At 43.1% G+C, this 13,515-nt stretch overlaps 1 protein-coding gene across 2 annotated transcripts in view; it reads right to left on the bottom strand.

Moving 5' to 3' along the window:
• MSH6 (mutS homolog 6) overlaps positions 1 to 13,515 on the bottom strand; it is a 17,671-nt gene extending 4,156 nt beyond the window's left edge. Inside the window, exons 1-4 of one of the 2 annotated variants that reach the window (XM_007459981.1) lie at positions 13,111 to 13,370; positions 6,403 to 6,602; positions 4,003 to 4,172; positions 192 to 2,736 (exon numbers count right to left, since the gene is read on the bottom strand). In XM_007459981.1, the coding sequence (XP_007460043.1) occupies positions 192 to 2,736; positions 4,003 to 4,172; positions 6,403 to 6,602; positions 13,111 to 13,370 (3,175 nt within the window). Of the gene's footprint in view, positions 1 to 191; positions 2,737 to 4,002; positions 4,173 to 6,402; positions 6,603 to 13,110 lie in introns of both variants that reach the window. The other variant, XM_007459982.1, reaches the window with a different exon arrangement.

Here is a 13,515-nt window from a genome sequence, read left to right as displayed (position 1 = left end):
AAAAAAAAAAAACAGCATTTATCGAATACTACAAATTCAACTGAAATTTGATCAAAATATATATGTGTCACTTGAGTTTAGAGATACGAGTCAATGAGGACTTTCCAATGGACTTTCCAATCTTAATATACAATTGGAACACAGGACGTTACTAACCAAAGCTTTAGGAACAAGCCTCTTGAAAACCTTACCCAACACTGCGATGCACTCCACAGCAGCCTGCCAGTCCTTGTAATTTTTATCAAAGTTATAGAACAGTCGCCGCATGCAGTCCTTTAATGATACATCTCTCCGTTCTTCAGCATTTATCAGATTAGCCAACTTTCTCTCAATTGTTTTGGTCCAGTATCGTTTACAGCCCTTCTTGGTAGATTTCAACTCATATTCTTCTGGCAAATTACGGGTGATGAAATTTTCGGGAATTTCCAACTGGTAACGATTCCTACCAATTCCCCAGTAGACTATGGTCCTACAGCCAATTCTACTACGCTGTTTCTCCAAGTATTCCAGGAGGCTCTGTTCATTTTCTCTTATGTCAGCAAGAGCTTGATCATAATCAGAGTCAAATCCTGCCTTGGGAGTAATCAGTCCAGTCTTTCGAGCCTTTTCATGGTCAAAGGCTGTATCCCATCGGTTTAGTTCTAGAGTCAGATCAGGAAAGCGGCCTTCAGGATTTTTTGTCTGCAGAGTAAGGACCTGCTTAAGGATTTCAGACTTGAAGTCATCAATGACTTCCTCCATAACCCCTATAATTTTACATAGTACTTTGAATCCTTCCAGAGCAGAAAGAAAATCAATAATCTTTTTTTTGCTGTATGTGGTTTCTTCATACATTATAGCTCTGCTATCTGGGTGGTTCTGGCTCTTCAGGGGAGAGCCAACATTATGAATTTTACTCAGTAGCCTCTCAAGGTCTGGAAGCTTCTTTAGAAGGTCTACAACCTCAGAGATTTTGTCAGGCACAACCATTAGGTCTTCTATGGCATCTAGACGATCACTGATAACACAAGGGTTACAGAGTGGGGCACAAAGCCATTGCTTTAGGAGCCGTTTACCGAAGGGAGTATAGCAAGTATCAATCTTGTCTAACAGGGTCCCTTCAGTGGAACCATTTGTTCCATTCAGAAAAATCTCCAAGTTGTTTAATGTCACAGCATCTAGCACCATTCGTTGACTGGCTTTAGCAAAGACAGCACCAGGTCCTGTAGCACGGACCGTGTCAGAATCCAAGGGAATATATTCTTCAAAATTAGCCATTGATAAAAGCTCCTGATCAATAAGGCATTTTTTGAGGTAGAAGACACAACCACCAAGAGCAGAGAGGGCCAATTCACTCTTCTCTCCCGGTGTCAACCCAACAGAATCAGACTCTGAGGTCATACCTTTAAGCACCTGGGGTAACACCACCCCACTGTCCTCATTTAACTTGTCCGTAAAATACCCTTCTTCAAGGAGAGTTCTCAAAGTTTTGGCTGCATCCCAAAACTGGGAACCTGGTATCAGACCTTCCTGAAGAGAAGAGGACAATGAACCCTTGAGAATCATCTTAGTTTCCACTGAGAGATTTCCTTTCTCAAACAAGACTTGTACTGGAGGATAGTGTGCCACTAACGTCCTAAACCTGGAACAATGGCGATCATCTGAAAACTGACCTATGAAGAACTTCCCTAGTGAGGTATCAACAAAACATACTCCATACACTCGAGCGTGGCCAGAAGAAGAATCATCTTTTTCTTTGAGGCTAAGAAGGTACTTACTGTAGTTCTCTGAGGGGTCACCTTCCAGCACACTGTAGGTCTGTGTACCCTTGGTAATGACCCTACAGATCTCCCTCCTCACCACTCTATCATACTTAGATATATGTGCCATCTTTCGGCATCGTGCCTCCATCATTTCCGGGGTCTCGGTCTGTTCCACCCGTGCTACTTTATAGCCCTTCTGGACCAGGGAATCTGAATATCGGCCAAATGCAATTTCAGGGAAACCAGAATGGGCCCAGTTGCCTTTCATGAATACCAGCCCTAGTTCACTGACTCCAGTAAGAGCATCCATGTGGTATAGCTCATAAAACTTCCCCACCTTATAAAATATGACAAGATCAAAGTTCTGAGACTTAATCTGCCACCACTTTCTCATCCCAGGAGTACAGGAATTAAGGAAATCCTCAGGCACATAGAGTGTGGATGCATCAAAATCAGGGTGATCAGGTCGCCTCCTGTGCACATCTCTTCTCTTCTCCTCCTTAAGCCACTCTAAAGTTTCATGATACCAGATGGTGGGGCGACTACTGTCATCGCATCCTCCACTAACGTGGGCTTGGGATTCAGAATTTTGAGGGGCAGAGAAAGCACTCAAAGTATTCTTGGCTTCTGATGAAATGCCAGTTGCTCGTTTGGTGGCCGAGGGCATTTCCTTCCTTGAACTTTTCCTTTTGAGGGAGCCATTTCCAGTTATCATTCTCTTCCTCTTTGGAGCAACTTTAACAGGGCTGTCCAGGCCTTCACTGTCACTATCCCCTACTCCACTGCTTATTTCATCACTGCTTCCTTCCTCCTTAGCATCTGGCTTAAATTCCACATCAGAGCCACCAATGTCACTCTCAGAGTCTGATATGACCCTTCGCTTTTTTATCTGGCGGCTACTTCGCCTAGATCCTTGCACCTTTGGCCTCACTTCCTCTTCACTCTCCATTTCATTTTCTTCTTCACTCTTATCTGATGCGTAAGTGGCACCTGCCTGGAAGGCAAAGAAGAGTATTTTAAAACAAAGTAAAATTTGGAAAATGACAATATTGCTGTGGAATCTCTCAATATGCTGCAACTTCATCTATGAAGAGAAGAACCCACCTCCAGAAATAAACTATTCTCTTTCTCAAGGGGTATCAATTTCAGTTTCACCTAACATTAAAACAAGTATCACAATACAGGATTAAGTGATTCTGTCATGAGAGTTCTATCCTATTCAGTACTGATCAAGGATGACCACACAGCACAAATACCCGTAGACGATGTCCTCATTAACAGTCATAGCTGTGGAAAAAACTTTCAGTCTTCTTCTGTTATCTTTCTTCCAGGGTCACCTCTCCTCTTATATTTGGACATGTTATGAAGTTTATCATTTTATAAATTCTTTAGTATAAAAAAGCAGTAAATCAACCTAGTTCTAGTCCTTGCTTTCCACAAACCAGCTCTACCTTCTTGGGCAAGGCACATTCACTTATTATCATGGGCCTCCCTCATACGTAAAGTAGTATGAGGCTAAACGATTTCTGTAGTTACCATCCAGGTCTAAACATCTGAGTAACGTTATGATCTCTTGTTTCAACCTCAAAAATAAGATTAGAAACTCTTCTTTCATTTCTCTTAAAATACTCATTATATTAACTTACTTATTGCCCATCTCATCTAGAACAGAATAAAACAAAATCAAACTTAGTTACAGATGAATCTTTTTAAGCACACGGCATTAACTTACTAAATTAGAGAACAATGACTATGTTTGTTTTAAATATACCAATTATTTGTTCATTTCCTTAACAAGATTTAATTCACTCAAATAGTGACCATTAATATTTGAAACCAAGGTTGTATTTCAAGGTTACTCAACCTCTATTCTTACCAATCCAAAATACAACAAAAAGTATTAGAGCATAAAACTGGATAATTAATTTCCACACCCTCATACAGCAGCTTATTACCAGACACCATGACCAATTTTATCACCATGTCCTTACTGTCCCTAGCTCTCTATACTGGTTACCAAAATGGTACTGCCTTTTACAGCATGTGTCTTTCTAGCAGGCTTGAGAACGTTAAGTAAAAAGGGGTGCTAGGCTGCTGAGATTCTAAATAATATAACATGACCTACAGTCCAGGAATGTATAGAAGTATGCATGTATGAGTACTAAATAGATAGGTGGAAAATACCACTCCAATATGCCCCTGACCCTTTTTCATCACTCTCCTAACAGAAGTTAACAACCGCCTGTTAGCACTGTCCCACCTCCGTCTCTTCTTCCTCCTCTGGTTCTGAGGGCTCATCACACACTGCCAATTCAAGCCTCTTAATCTTGTCTTTATTCAAGGCTTCATCTGCACGTTGCATTGCTCTGAGTATTTCAGGCTTTGAACTGTAGAAATGACCTCCTTTCTGGGCTTCCTTTGACTTTGAACCTAAAAAACATATATATATTTATTTACAAATAGGAACTGTTGCCTGGATATTTGGCTCAATGTATAACACTTGCCCTAAGGAACAAGAGTGACAACAATCAAGTATAATTTTTAATCTCCCATTATTTCTGATTGACACAGATAGATCAATAAAGCCTACAAGGAAGGAATTTTCAGGGAAAAACTACCAGTGAAACTGAAATTACCTATTTTACCTCATTTAAGCTGCCTTAACTGTTGGTCACCCCGGACCACTTAGTCTCTCTTCTGTAATGACCTGGGACTATGACCCTAAACACCTAGGCACACCTCCTCTTCAGGTGAGGCATGAGATGTAAAGGGGGTTTGAGACCCTTTTTAAAAAAACATTACTTAAGGAAGGCAAAAACTACACTATCACTTAAATGAAGCAATGATATTAAACATAAGTTTGTTCCCAAGGCAGTCAGATGTTAAAAAAAAAAAAAAATCCTACATTTTGGGACAGTAACCCAGTTCAGACTTGTAATGTTAAATTTTTTCAAAACGGTAGCATCAAAATGTCTTGCTCTGCTTTAAAGTAAAACTTTTCCTTTATTCATTTCATTTCAAAGAGCGATAGTATTAAATGCCATTTCCATCCACTGAGCAAGATTTCTATCCACAAGACCAATGATACAGAATTGTTCTAGTTCTTTCCCAAGAGGCATAACTAGGATGCCTTTTTCTCTTCTTCTACCTGAATACACCTATAGTTGGAAAATGAACCTGAATTTGTCTAACACATCCAAACATTATATTACACCCTTCTTTCTATATACTAAAACTGATGGGACATCCTAAATTTCCATGGAATTAGCAACGTTCATAAGCTGACTAAAACAAAGCTGCAATTTCTCAATTCTCTAAAGAGCTGCACCAAAACTATAAACTGCAACAATCAAAATCATTAAGAGTAGCTCTGAACTTTTCCCAAAGTACCTGCTACAGCTGTACTTACCCCCCCCCGCAACCTATCTGGTGTCATCGTCATTCCCCGAAACCTCTGATGCAAGCTACAGCTCTAAGACCATGCCCCCCAAAGGCGGCCTACTTTTTTTTCATGCACGCCTCTTTGCTGATTTATTCACATACATGTACTGCAACAATCTGGATATTTAAAGGGCAGAGAGCAGTATGCACATGGGTTGTTTTATAAAATAATTACAACATAAATGTAAACTTTTTTGATCTCTTTTTAAAGTCCTTTTTTTGCCAAAGCTTTGTTTAGAATCTCAAAATTAGTCCTGGAAAAAGACCTCATTTATCATCTGGTCCAACTCTCTCTCTCATTTTATATATATGCAAACAGAATCAGAAAATAAGATTATACAGCAAATTAGTGGAGAAGACTGAACCAAATTCCCTTATTTTCTTTCCATCCTGCATGTCAGATTTCTGTGTGGACTTAACTTTCTTCAGTGTGCCGTCCCTGCCCTGCAGGATGAAGAGTACTATGACCAAAAGGCATGACTCCCAGAGGTTTCTGGGAAACTGAACATTGTTCTGATTCCAAAACACTGAGTTCAACAATGTCCTATCCAGGAGAGTCTGAAGATAGTGGAGAAAAAACTGTACATGCTGGACTGTTCAGGCACTGCATCCTGCAGTCATACTGTACATGCACTGTACAATCCAAGAGACTGATAGGGTGCACCCAGCCCAAGTGAAGCTACAAATGCAGGACTGCTGATGTCTGTGATAAATAAGGCTTGGCCTGGGAAGAGAAAGTTAAGGTTCCAGAAACCTGATTTCTGATGTGAACCTCAATGCAGATGTGCTCATAAGGTGAGGATATTGAAGGCCAGGTAGCATGCATCTCCATCTGTCCTAAAGAATGTCACTGATCTATATTCTGTGCATCTTGGCTGCATTTTCTTTTGGAACCTTTAAGATGGGAACACTTTAATTTACTCTTTTCATGTCTGAGTATGGCATTTTGGTCCAAATCACGAGATCCAATCATGAAATCATTTTTCCTTTAATGATACGATATTGCTATAAGTCACTCAGAAGGACAGAAATGCAGCTTAAGACCAGCTGCATCTTATCCTTTTCCCATGCTAGAAGCTTTCACCACACCACTCCTGCAATTTATTCGAGTAAAATGTGCTTAATTCCACTGTATGGGAGACACTAACACTCAAACTCATGTGTGCGTGCATGCTCACTCTCTCACAAACATACACAATCTGCAGAGTGAATCTTTTACCTGTATATGGCTTTAATAGCCTTCTGCTAACCCAGCCCCTTGTTGGGCTGTCATCAAAAAACTGTACATGAACTCGGGCAGACTTTCCTTTCTCACGGATGAATGTTCCATCAAAAGGGTGGTTGTAAACCAGGCAAGGCCACCAAGGGTAACCCTCCATCTTGGCCCAAACCAAATCACCTGGTGAGAAGTCACAAGAACTGTTGCCAAAAGGAAATACATAATTTGGTTAATATTTTGTTAAGCTACAATAAAGGCAATTACCTACAAATAAGCAATTTTAAGGAAGGTATCTTTAAGACTCCTTTGAAATTTTCTGGCATTAATATACAGGAACAGAAATTCTAGAATTAATGATGTTTTCAAAATATTTTCAAGTTATTTTTAAAAACATAAGCAAATATCACAATGTTTATTAAGACAAACACAAATATAATGGTATTAAGGTTAGAGACTATCTCAGAATTATTCAAGGTTTAAAAACTGGCAGAATTCTGACAGACTACTGATAGCAGGAAAAAGACATAAACTCATTGTACTTGTGATCCAAATTATAATGAGTAACACCTGTACTACAAATATGGTATACATAGGAACAGGATCTGACCCCAAGTATTAATACCAAACATACCGACTGCGTAAATTTGCTTATATTCAATATTATCGACTTTGCTCCAATGTATTCCAAATACTCCAAAAGCTACCTATATATAGCACACTACTACCCCCACCCTCACCCTAAAAATCTAGCTTTATGGAAAAACTTAAGTCAAGAGGTAAGTGCCTAATGTACCCAAAATAGTTGAGTACATAATGCCTACAGAATCAACAGGAGATTCAATCTTCACAAAAGCTGATTTAGCCCTAAAGGTTTCCTGAGAAAGGGAGAGGAGGGGAAAGGAGGGGGAGAAGGGTAGCAGTGTCCAGTAACAGACTACAAGAGTCCCTCAGTGATGGAGAGGGACAACTGATAAAGCCTGCTCAAGTACCATATACCAAGATTTTCTAAGCCCGCTTACAGGTTTTCGCTGAATAACTACAAATGTAAAATAAGCACATTACAAAAAGAATATTTTAGACATTTTTGAATCCTCAATTGAGGCCACCTTATAAAATCAGGCCCAATCATAAAATTAAAGTATTTCTTTCTTCAAAAAATGTGAATATGGAAATCCCTATGCTGGACAGTTAGAAAAGAAACCAGAACAGGAGTATGGCTTCAGCTGGTGCTTATATCAAGGGCCTTTAAGGTACATTCTTCTTTCAACTTAGAAATCTATAGCAACCAGCACAACTTTATAATTATTGCTGTCAAACACCACAAGGCTCATCTTCAAACAGGGAGCTGTGTCTGCACCATTCAGACTTCTTACCTTAAGTGCTTCGTCCTTCCTAACATATCCATTAATTAACAGGAGACAAAGACCCTTATCTCTGTGTGGAACTGTCAAGCAGGCTTTCCCTTAACTTAAGCAGGTAGCCACTTAACCACAAAGTCTATCACACACTGGTATCAGAAAACCACAAGCTGGGACTTCCCTGGCGGTGCAGCGGTTTAAGAACCCGCCTGTCAATGCACGGGACACGGGTTCAAGCCCTGGTCCAGGAAGATCCCACAAGCGGCGGAGCAATTAAGCCCGTGCACCACAACTACTGAGCCGCGCACCTAGAGCCTGTGCTCCGCAACAAGAGAAGCCACCGCTCTCTGGAACTAGAGAAAGCCTGCGTGCAGCAACAAAGACCCAACGCAGCCAAAAATAAAAATATAAAGTTATTAAAAATAAATTTAAAAAATAAAATGATAATATATCTCAAATGTTTGATATTCTTGGGATTTTAAAGACAATTTTAAAAAGGTAAGAGGAGGGCTTCCCTGGTGGCGCAGTGGTTGAGAGTCCACCTGCCGATGCAGGGGACACGGGTTCGTGCCCCAGTTCAGGAAGATCCCACACGCCGTGGAGCGGCTGGGCTCGTGAGCCATGGCCGCTGGGCCTGCACGTCCGGAGCCTGTGCTCCGCGACGGGAGAGGCCACAGCAGTGAGAGGTCCGCACACCGCAAAAAAAACAAAAAAAAAAAAGTAAGAGGAAAAGGTGACAGCTCAGAAAAACAAGTGTAAAAGCCTTCATACAATTTAAACTAAGAAATGACTTAAGCTAAATATACAGCGAACAGGTCTTTAAGCTTTTGCTTTAAAAATCACATTATTTTTGCTCCCTCTTCTGCCCATTACCTTGGTGTCGATTACTAGTTGTGCCCCAAATTTGTAGGCAAAATTTTTGGCTATCTACTTTTAAAAAAAGAATCAGTAGATAGCAATGTACTGCTAGAATTTGCTCCTATAAACAATAAAAGATAGACTGGGTATATCTAACAAAAACTTGTGTATGTAAATACAAGTTTCACAAACATGAAACATGCTCTCAAGCCAACTTTAGAAATCAAACTATCAGTGTTTGTATCTACCTCTTAAGGTGGACCATTAGAGCAGAATTCCCCTACCCTCAAAACAGCTAATGAGAAAAGAGAAGTAATCAGAGCAATTAATAACAAAGGCTCCCATCATACCTGCCCATCTACCTGTACCTCTGCCCACATACCTGGCTTTCTTTCTTTCAGCTTGCATAACTATAGCACCCATCACTTATGCATTAGGTCTACAGTGACCATATAAATTATCATCCAAACTGGCCTCTAAAACTATTTCCTAAATAAATTATCCAAACGGGCCCCTGAAACTGTTTCCTAAATATTATTAGAAAGGAAGTCTACATAAAATACTAAAAGAAACCAGAGTTCTTCGGAGAGCAGCTTAATTAAGAAGCAGGGACATTGACCATCATCATCAGAATGAAAAGATGTTTTCAAAAGTTCTGAGGGCAGGGCCTTCCCTGGTGGCACAGTGGTTAAGAATCCGCCTGCCGATGCAGGGGACACGGGTTCGAGCCCTGGTCCGGGAGGAATCCCACATGCCGCGGAGCGGCTGGGCCCGTGAGCCATGGCCGCTGAGCCTGCGCGTCCAGAGCCTGTGCTCCGCAACGGGAGAGGCCACAACAGTGAGAGGCCCACGTACCGCAAAAAATATTAATAATAAAAAAATAATAATAATTAAAAAAATCATAAAAGCCAGCTTAAAAGAGGCTCCCACTGACCAAATTATAAGTTCAGCATCTTTTTAAATACCAGTTTTAATTATATCGATTAAATCAAATTAGGTCTGTGAAACTGAGTCCACAATGATACTTTTTTAAAAGCTTGAATACTTTTCTTACAATAATATTAGGTATGATATTATTTGGAAAATGTATTACTATAGATTTAATTGTATGAAAATTCTCAGGAAAGGCACCTACAACTAGGGCAGAGAGTTACCTTTAACTAAAAGGCTCTTAGGGAAAAAAAAAAACTTGTCAATGTCTGACACACCACTCCTATAAATGAGTACAAGGCATACACTTAAAATTTTTTTACTGCCCTCATTCCTCATAATCAACAGATAATTATCACTGAAATGAGACTGTGAAAAATAAACTAGCTAAGACTCGCTTAAAAAGCCCAGATTTAGTTGTCAGAAGCCTTGCTCACAGCTTTCAATTATGGTCTTAATAAACTACAGAAGAAATAAAGTATTGAGAAGCAGGCCTAGAGGGCATAAACATACATCCTGTAGCCATTTATTGAAACTGATGTCACCTCGACTCCTTCATTTCTCTCATCAACAAAAGTGGAAAAATACTTTTGCATCACACCTGACTAAGTAACTAAGGGGAAAGAAAAGAAAAAAAACAGGCAAAACACTTGAACACTGGAGCACAAGAGAAAACTAAATGACAAATGACCATTAAAAGATGCTCAACTTCTTTTAAAGAGTTCCACGACCCTCATAAAAAGTCCAAATGTCTTTGTAGCCCATCAGCCTGTTGGTGACTGGATCTCTGCATACCTAAGGCTCCTGCCTCCTCTTCATTCTCAATTTGCAGGGCCTTCCTCTTCCTGCACCAGCTTCTAAAACTCCCTCACCTCCACAGTAGCCTGGCTAACTTCTTCTTGTCCTCTAGTCTCAGCCTAGAGAGCTGAAAGCCTACCCGGACCCACACATACCCCATCCTCCCCCCAAAGCACACGGAGCTCACCAACTCTGCTCCTGCTCTAGAATTGCCTTTTTGCTTGTCCCATTCACTGTTATATCCAGGATCTACAATGCCCAATACTGTGCCTGTCAGAGTAGATACGTTAACATTTGTTGAATAACAGCCAAATCTATGTATAAAAAAATAAGGTAAAATTCAAAAATTAAGAAAAAAAAGAAAGCCAAATCTATATACTGAATGGAGAGTTTCTTTAGAAGCCTAGTATCAAATGCCCATCTTTCCTGAATACTTTGGAAGTAGTCCCCATAGTAGGTGGTCAAGTGTAAACAATGTTATGCTTTTACAAGTCTCCTAAATTCAGACCTCAAAAAAACAAAGAGCATATGCTATACAACACATAAAACACAACCATACAATAAATACTTCCATCCGTTTAGAATGGATGCAGGAAGAATCAAATTCATGTTTAAGTAAACATCATTAACACATTGTGCATCTCTCACCATGAAAAAGTCTGTTACAGAGGATGCACATGTAAGGAAGGAAAAATATTTCCCCCTTTACCCTTCTGAGTTCTTGGCTAAGAGCCCCATGTAATAAAAGATTAACAAGAAAAAGACAGACAAAAGTTTATTAACATGTATATACCTCCCCATAAACGTGGGAGATACTAAGGAACACTGAGTAACTCCTAGAGATGGCCGGAGTCACCATCTTAAAACATCATCTGCAGCTTTATAAAGACAAAAGAAAGGTGGGGTGGCGGGGACAGATAAGGGAGGTTACCAGGGAAAGAAAAACAAGGGTATGGTTGTTATGCAGATTTCAGTCAGTGCCTTCTCCATTTAGTAAGTTTCTGGTGATTTAGAGTCACTCTTCTCTTCCTGGTACAGAGGGAGACATCCTCACAAATGGAGATTTCCTTTTTAAATGTAAATTTCCCTTACAGAAGAGTGACTTCTATAGCTCTCAGAGCTTCTCCAGTGTCCCCCAGTTTCTCAAAAATTATCAGTTCAAAATAAGCTCTATGCCAGAGGCACATTCTGGGGTGGCATATCCTGCTACTCTTCACACAACTACATAAACTGCTTGAGAGGGTCGCTTAAAGGAGAATAACACTGTAATTCCACGTAGACTTTGAAAAATCTGTATAACACCTAAAACGCAGGACACTGTAAATCAACTACTCAAGTTTCTTATCCTGAATGCGTTCTTTATTTTTCTGTACCACTATTTCTTCATCCTTTCAAGTGGCTACCATTACACACTATGCCTAATACAATACCTGGGATACAGTAAATGTGAGCTTTTCAAAATGTCGCCCGCTGCTCCAACAAAGGCCAGCCAAGCCCTGGAACAGCACTGAACTGCCGAGAAGGCGAGGAAGACACCTCTGGGCAGGCTTCTCTATAATCGCGTCCCTACGTCCCCGCCCAGGGTCAGAGCAAGGCCTTTGGAGGCTCACTCTCAATACCGGAAAAATTACACAGCCCCAACCTGCCCTGAAATCGCCAGCAAAAGATGCACTATATCAAGGAGTTCCCTGGTGGTCTAGTGGTTAGGATTCCTGGCTGTCACTGCTGGGGCCGGGGTTCAATCCCTGCTCGGGGACTGAGATCCCCAAAAGCCTGGGGGAGGGGGGCGGCCAAAAAAGAAAAAATATGCTCTGTTCCTTAAACTAACATAATTTTCAACTGGCACAATACTTCGAGGTGTCAAAATCAACACTGTTCCTAAACTTTCATCTGTTTGGGGGCATATGCTGTCTACCTACAGGATGAGCCAACTGGATCCCTGCACTTGCTGCTCCCCCGCCCCTGCAATCCTTACTATCACCAATCAGGCCCCTCCGTCTACGAGTTGACACACCCCTCGCGCTCTAAACTCGTCGTCCACCCCCAACCCCCATACCCAGGCCGAGGGCCCGCCCACCCACCCCGCCAGAGGCTTCGAGTCCGAGGCTCTCAGCCAAACATCGAGCGTATTCCTCCAACGACTACTGGACCGGTAATTCACCGTCCCAGCTGTGAAGGAGAAACGTCCCCCGGGAGTCCCACTCGCAGCACGCCGCGCCCCACAACCTGCAGGTGGCCGTCGGTCATCCCCCCCGGCGGGCATTCCTCCTTCCCGCCACCCCTCCCCCGCCCCGGGTAGGCACCAGCCCCTCCCTCGCCCTGGGGGCGCACCCCACGCCGAGCAGGCAAGCTCTTTTCTCTTCGCGCCGCACCCTCAATGCTCCCGTCTCTCATTTCTCCTCCCTGCCCCGAGCACCTTCCACTCCTCCTCCCCCACCTGACGGACCGCGTGTCCTCCTCTACCCCCGAACTAAGCGCGTCCTCCCTTCCCCTCTAACCCTTCGTGCACAGCCGATTTCCTCCTACCCTGTTTACAAGCTACACCCCCAAGGCTCCCTGCACTCTTTCAAGCCAAATATGCAACCCCACCTCCTCCGAGCCCAGGCGCTGGCCGAGCACCCCAGCGCCCCCCCCCCGAGGCGAGCCTCCCTTCCCTGGGTTCCCTGCGCCTCCCCCCACTGCACCACCTCCTCCGAGCCCAGGGCCTGGCCGCGCACCCCCCAGGCCCCTGAGGCGACCTCCCTGCGCCCCGACACCCCGCTACCTGGCTGGGACCGCAGGGGCTGCCGACTTCCGCAGCCCTCCGTTGAGGTTCCTCGCCTCGGCCCGCGAAGTGGAGCCCGCCAGGGGCCCCGGCCCAGGCCCGGCCTCGCTCCAGGCCGCATCCCCGCCTAGGGAAGGGGGGGAGGCCCCGGTGGCAGCGGCGGCGGCGCTTTCACTTGAGGCCCTGACCGGGTCTTTGCTGGCATTATTCAGGGCTGGAGACTTGGGGAAGAAGCTGTACAGCGTGCTCTGTCGCGACATGGCCACGGTCGCCGAGGCCCAGCCGCTGTGTCGGACCGAGCCACTAGAGGCACGGCAAGTACCGCGAGGGGCCTGCTGGCGGGAAATCGGGGGGGAGGCGCGCTCTGCCGGAGGAACACTGGCCCCATTGGCCAATCGGCAGGCC

Source organism: Lipotes vexillifer, unplaced genomic scaffold (assembly GCF_000442215.2).
Source record: "Lipotes vexillifer unplaced genomic scaffold, Lipotes_vexillifer_v1.1 scaffold666, whole genome shotgun sequence".
Taxonomy (NCBI): Eukaryota; Metazoa; Chordata; class Mammalia; order Artiodactyla; family Lipotidae; genus Lipotes; species Lipotes vexillifer.
This window is presented reverse-complemented; position numbering and strand designations above follow the sequence as displayed.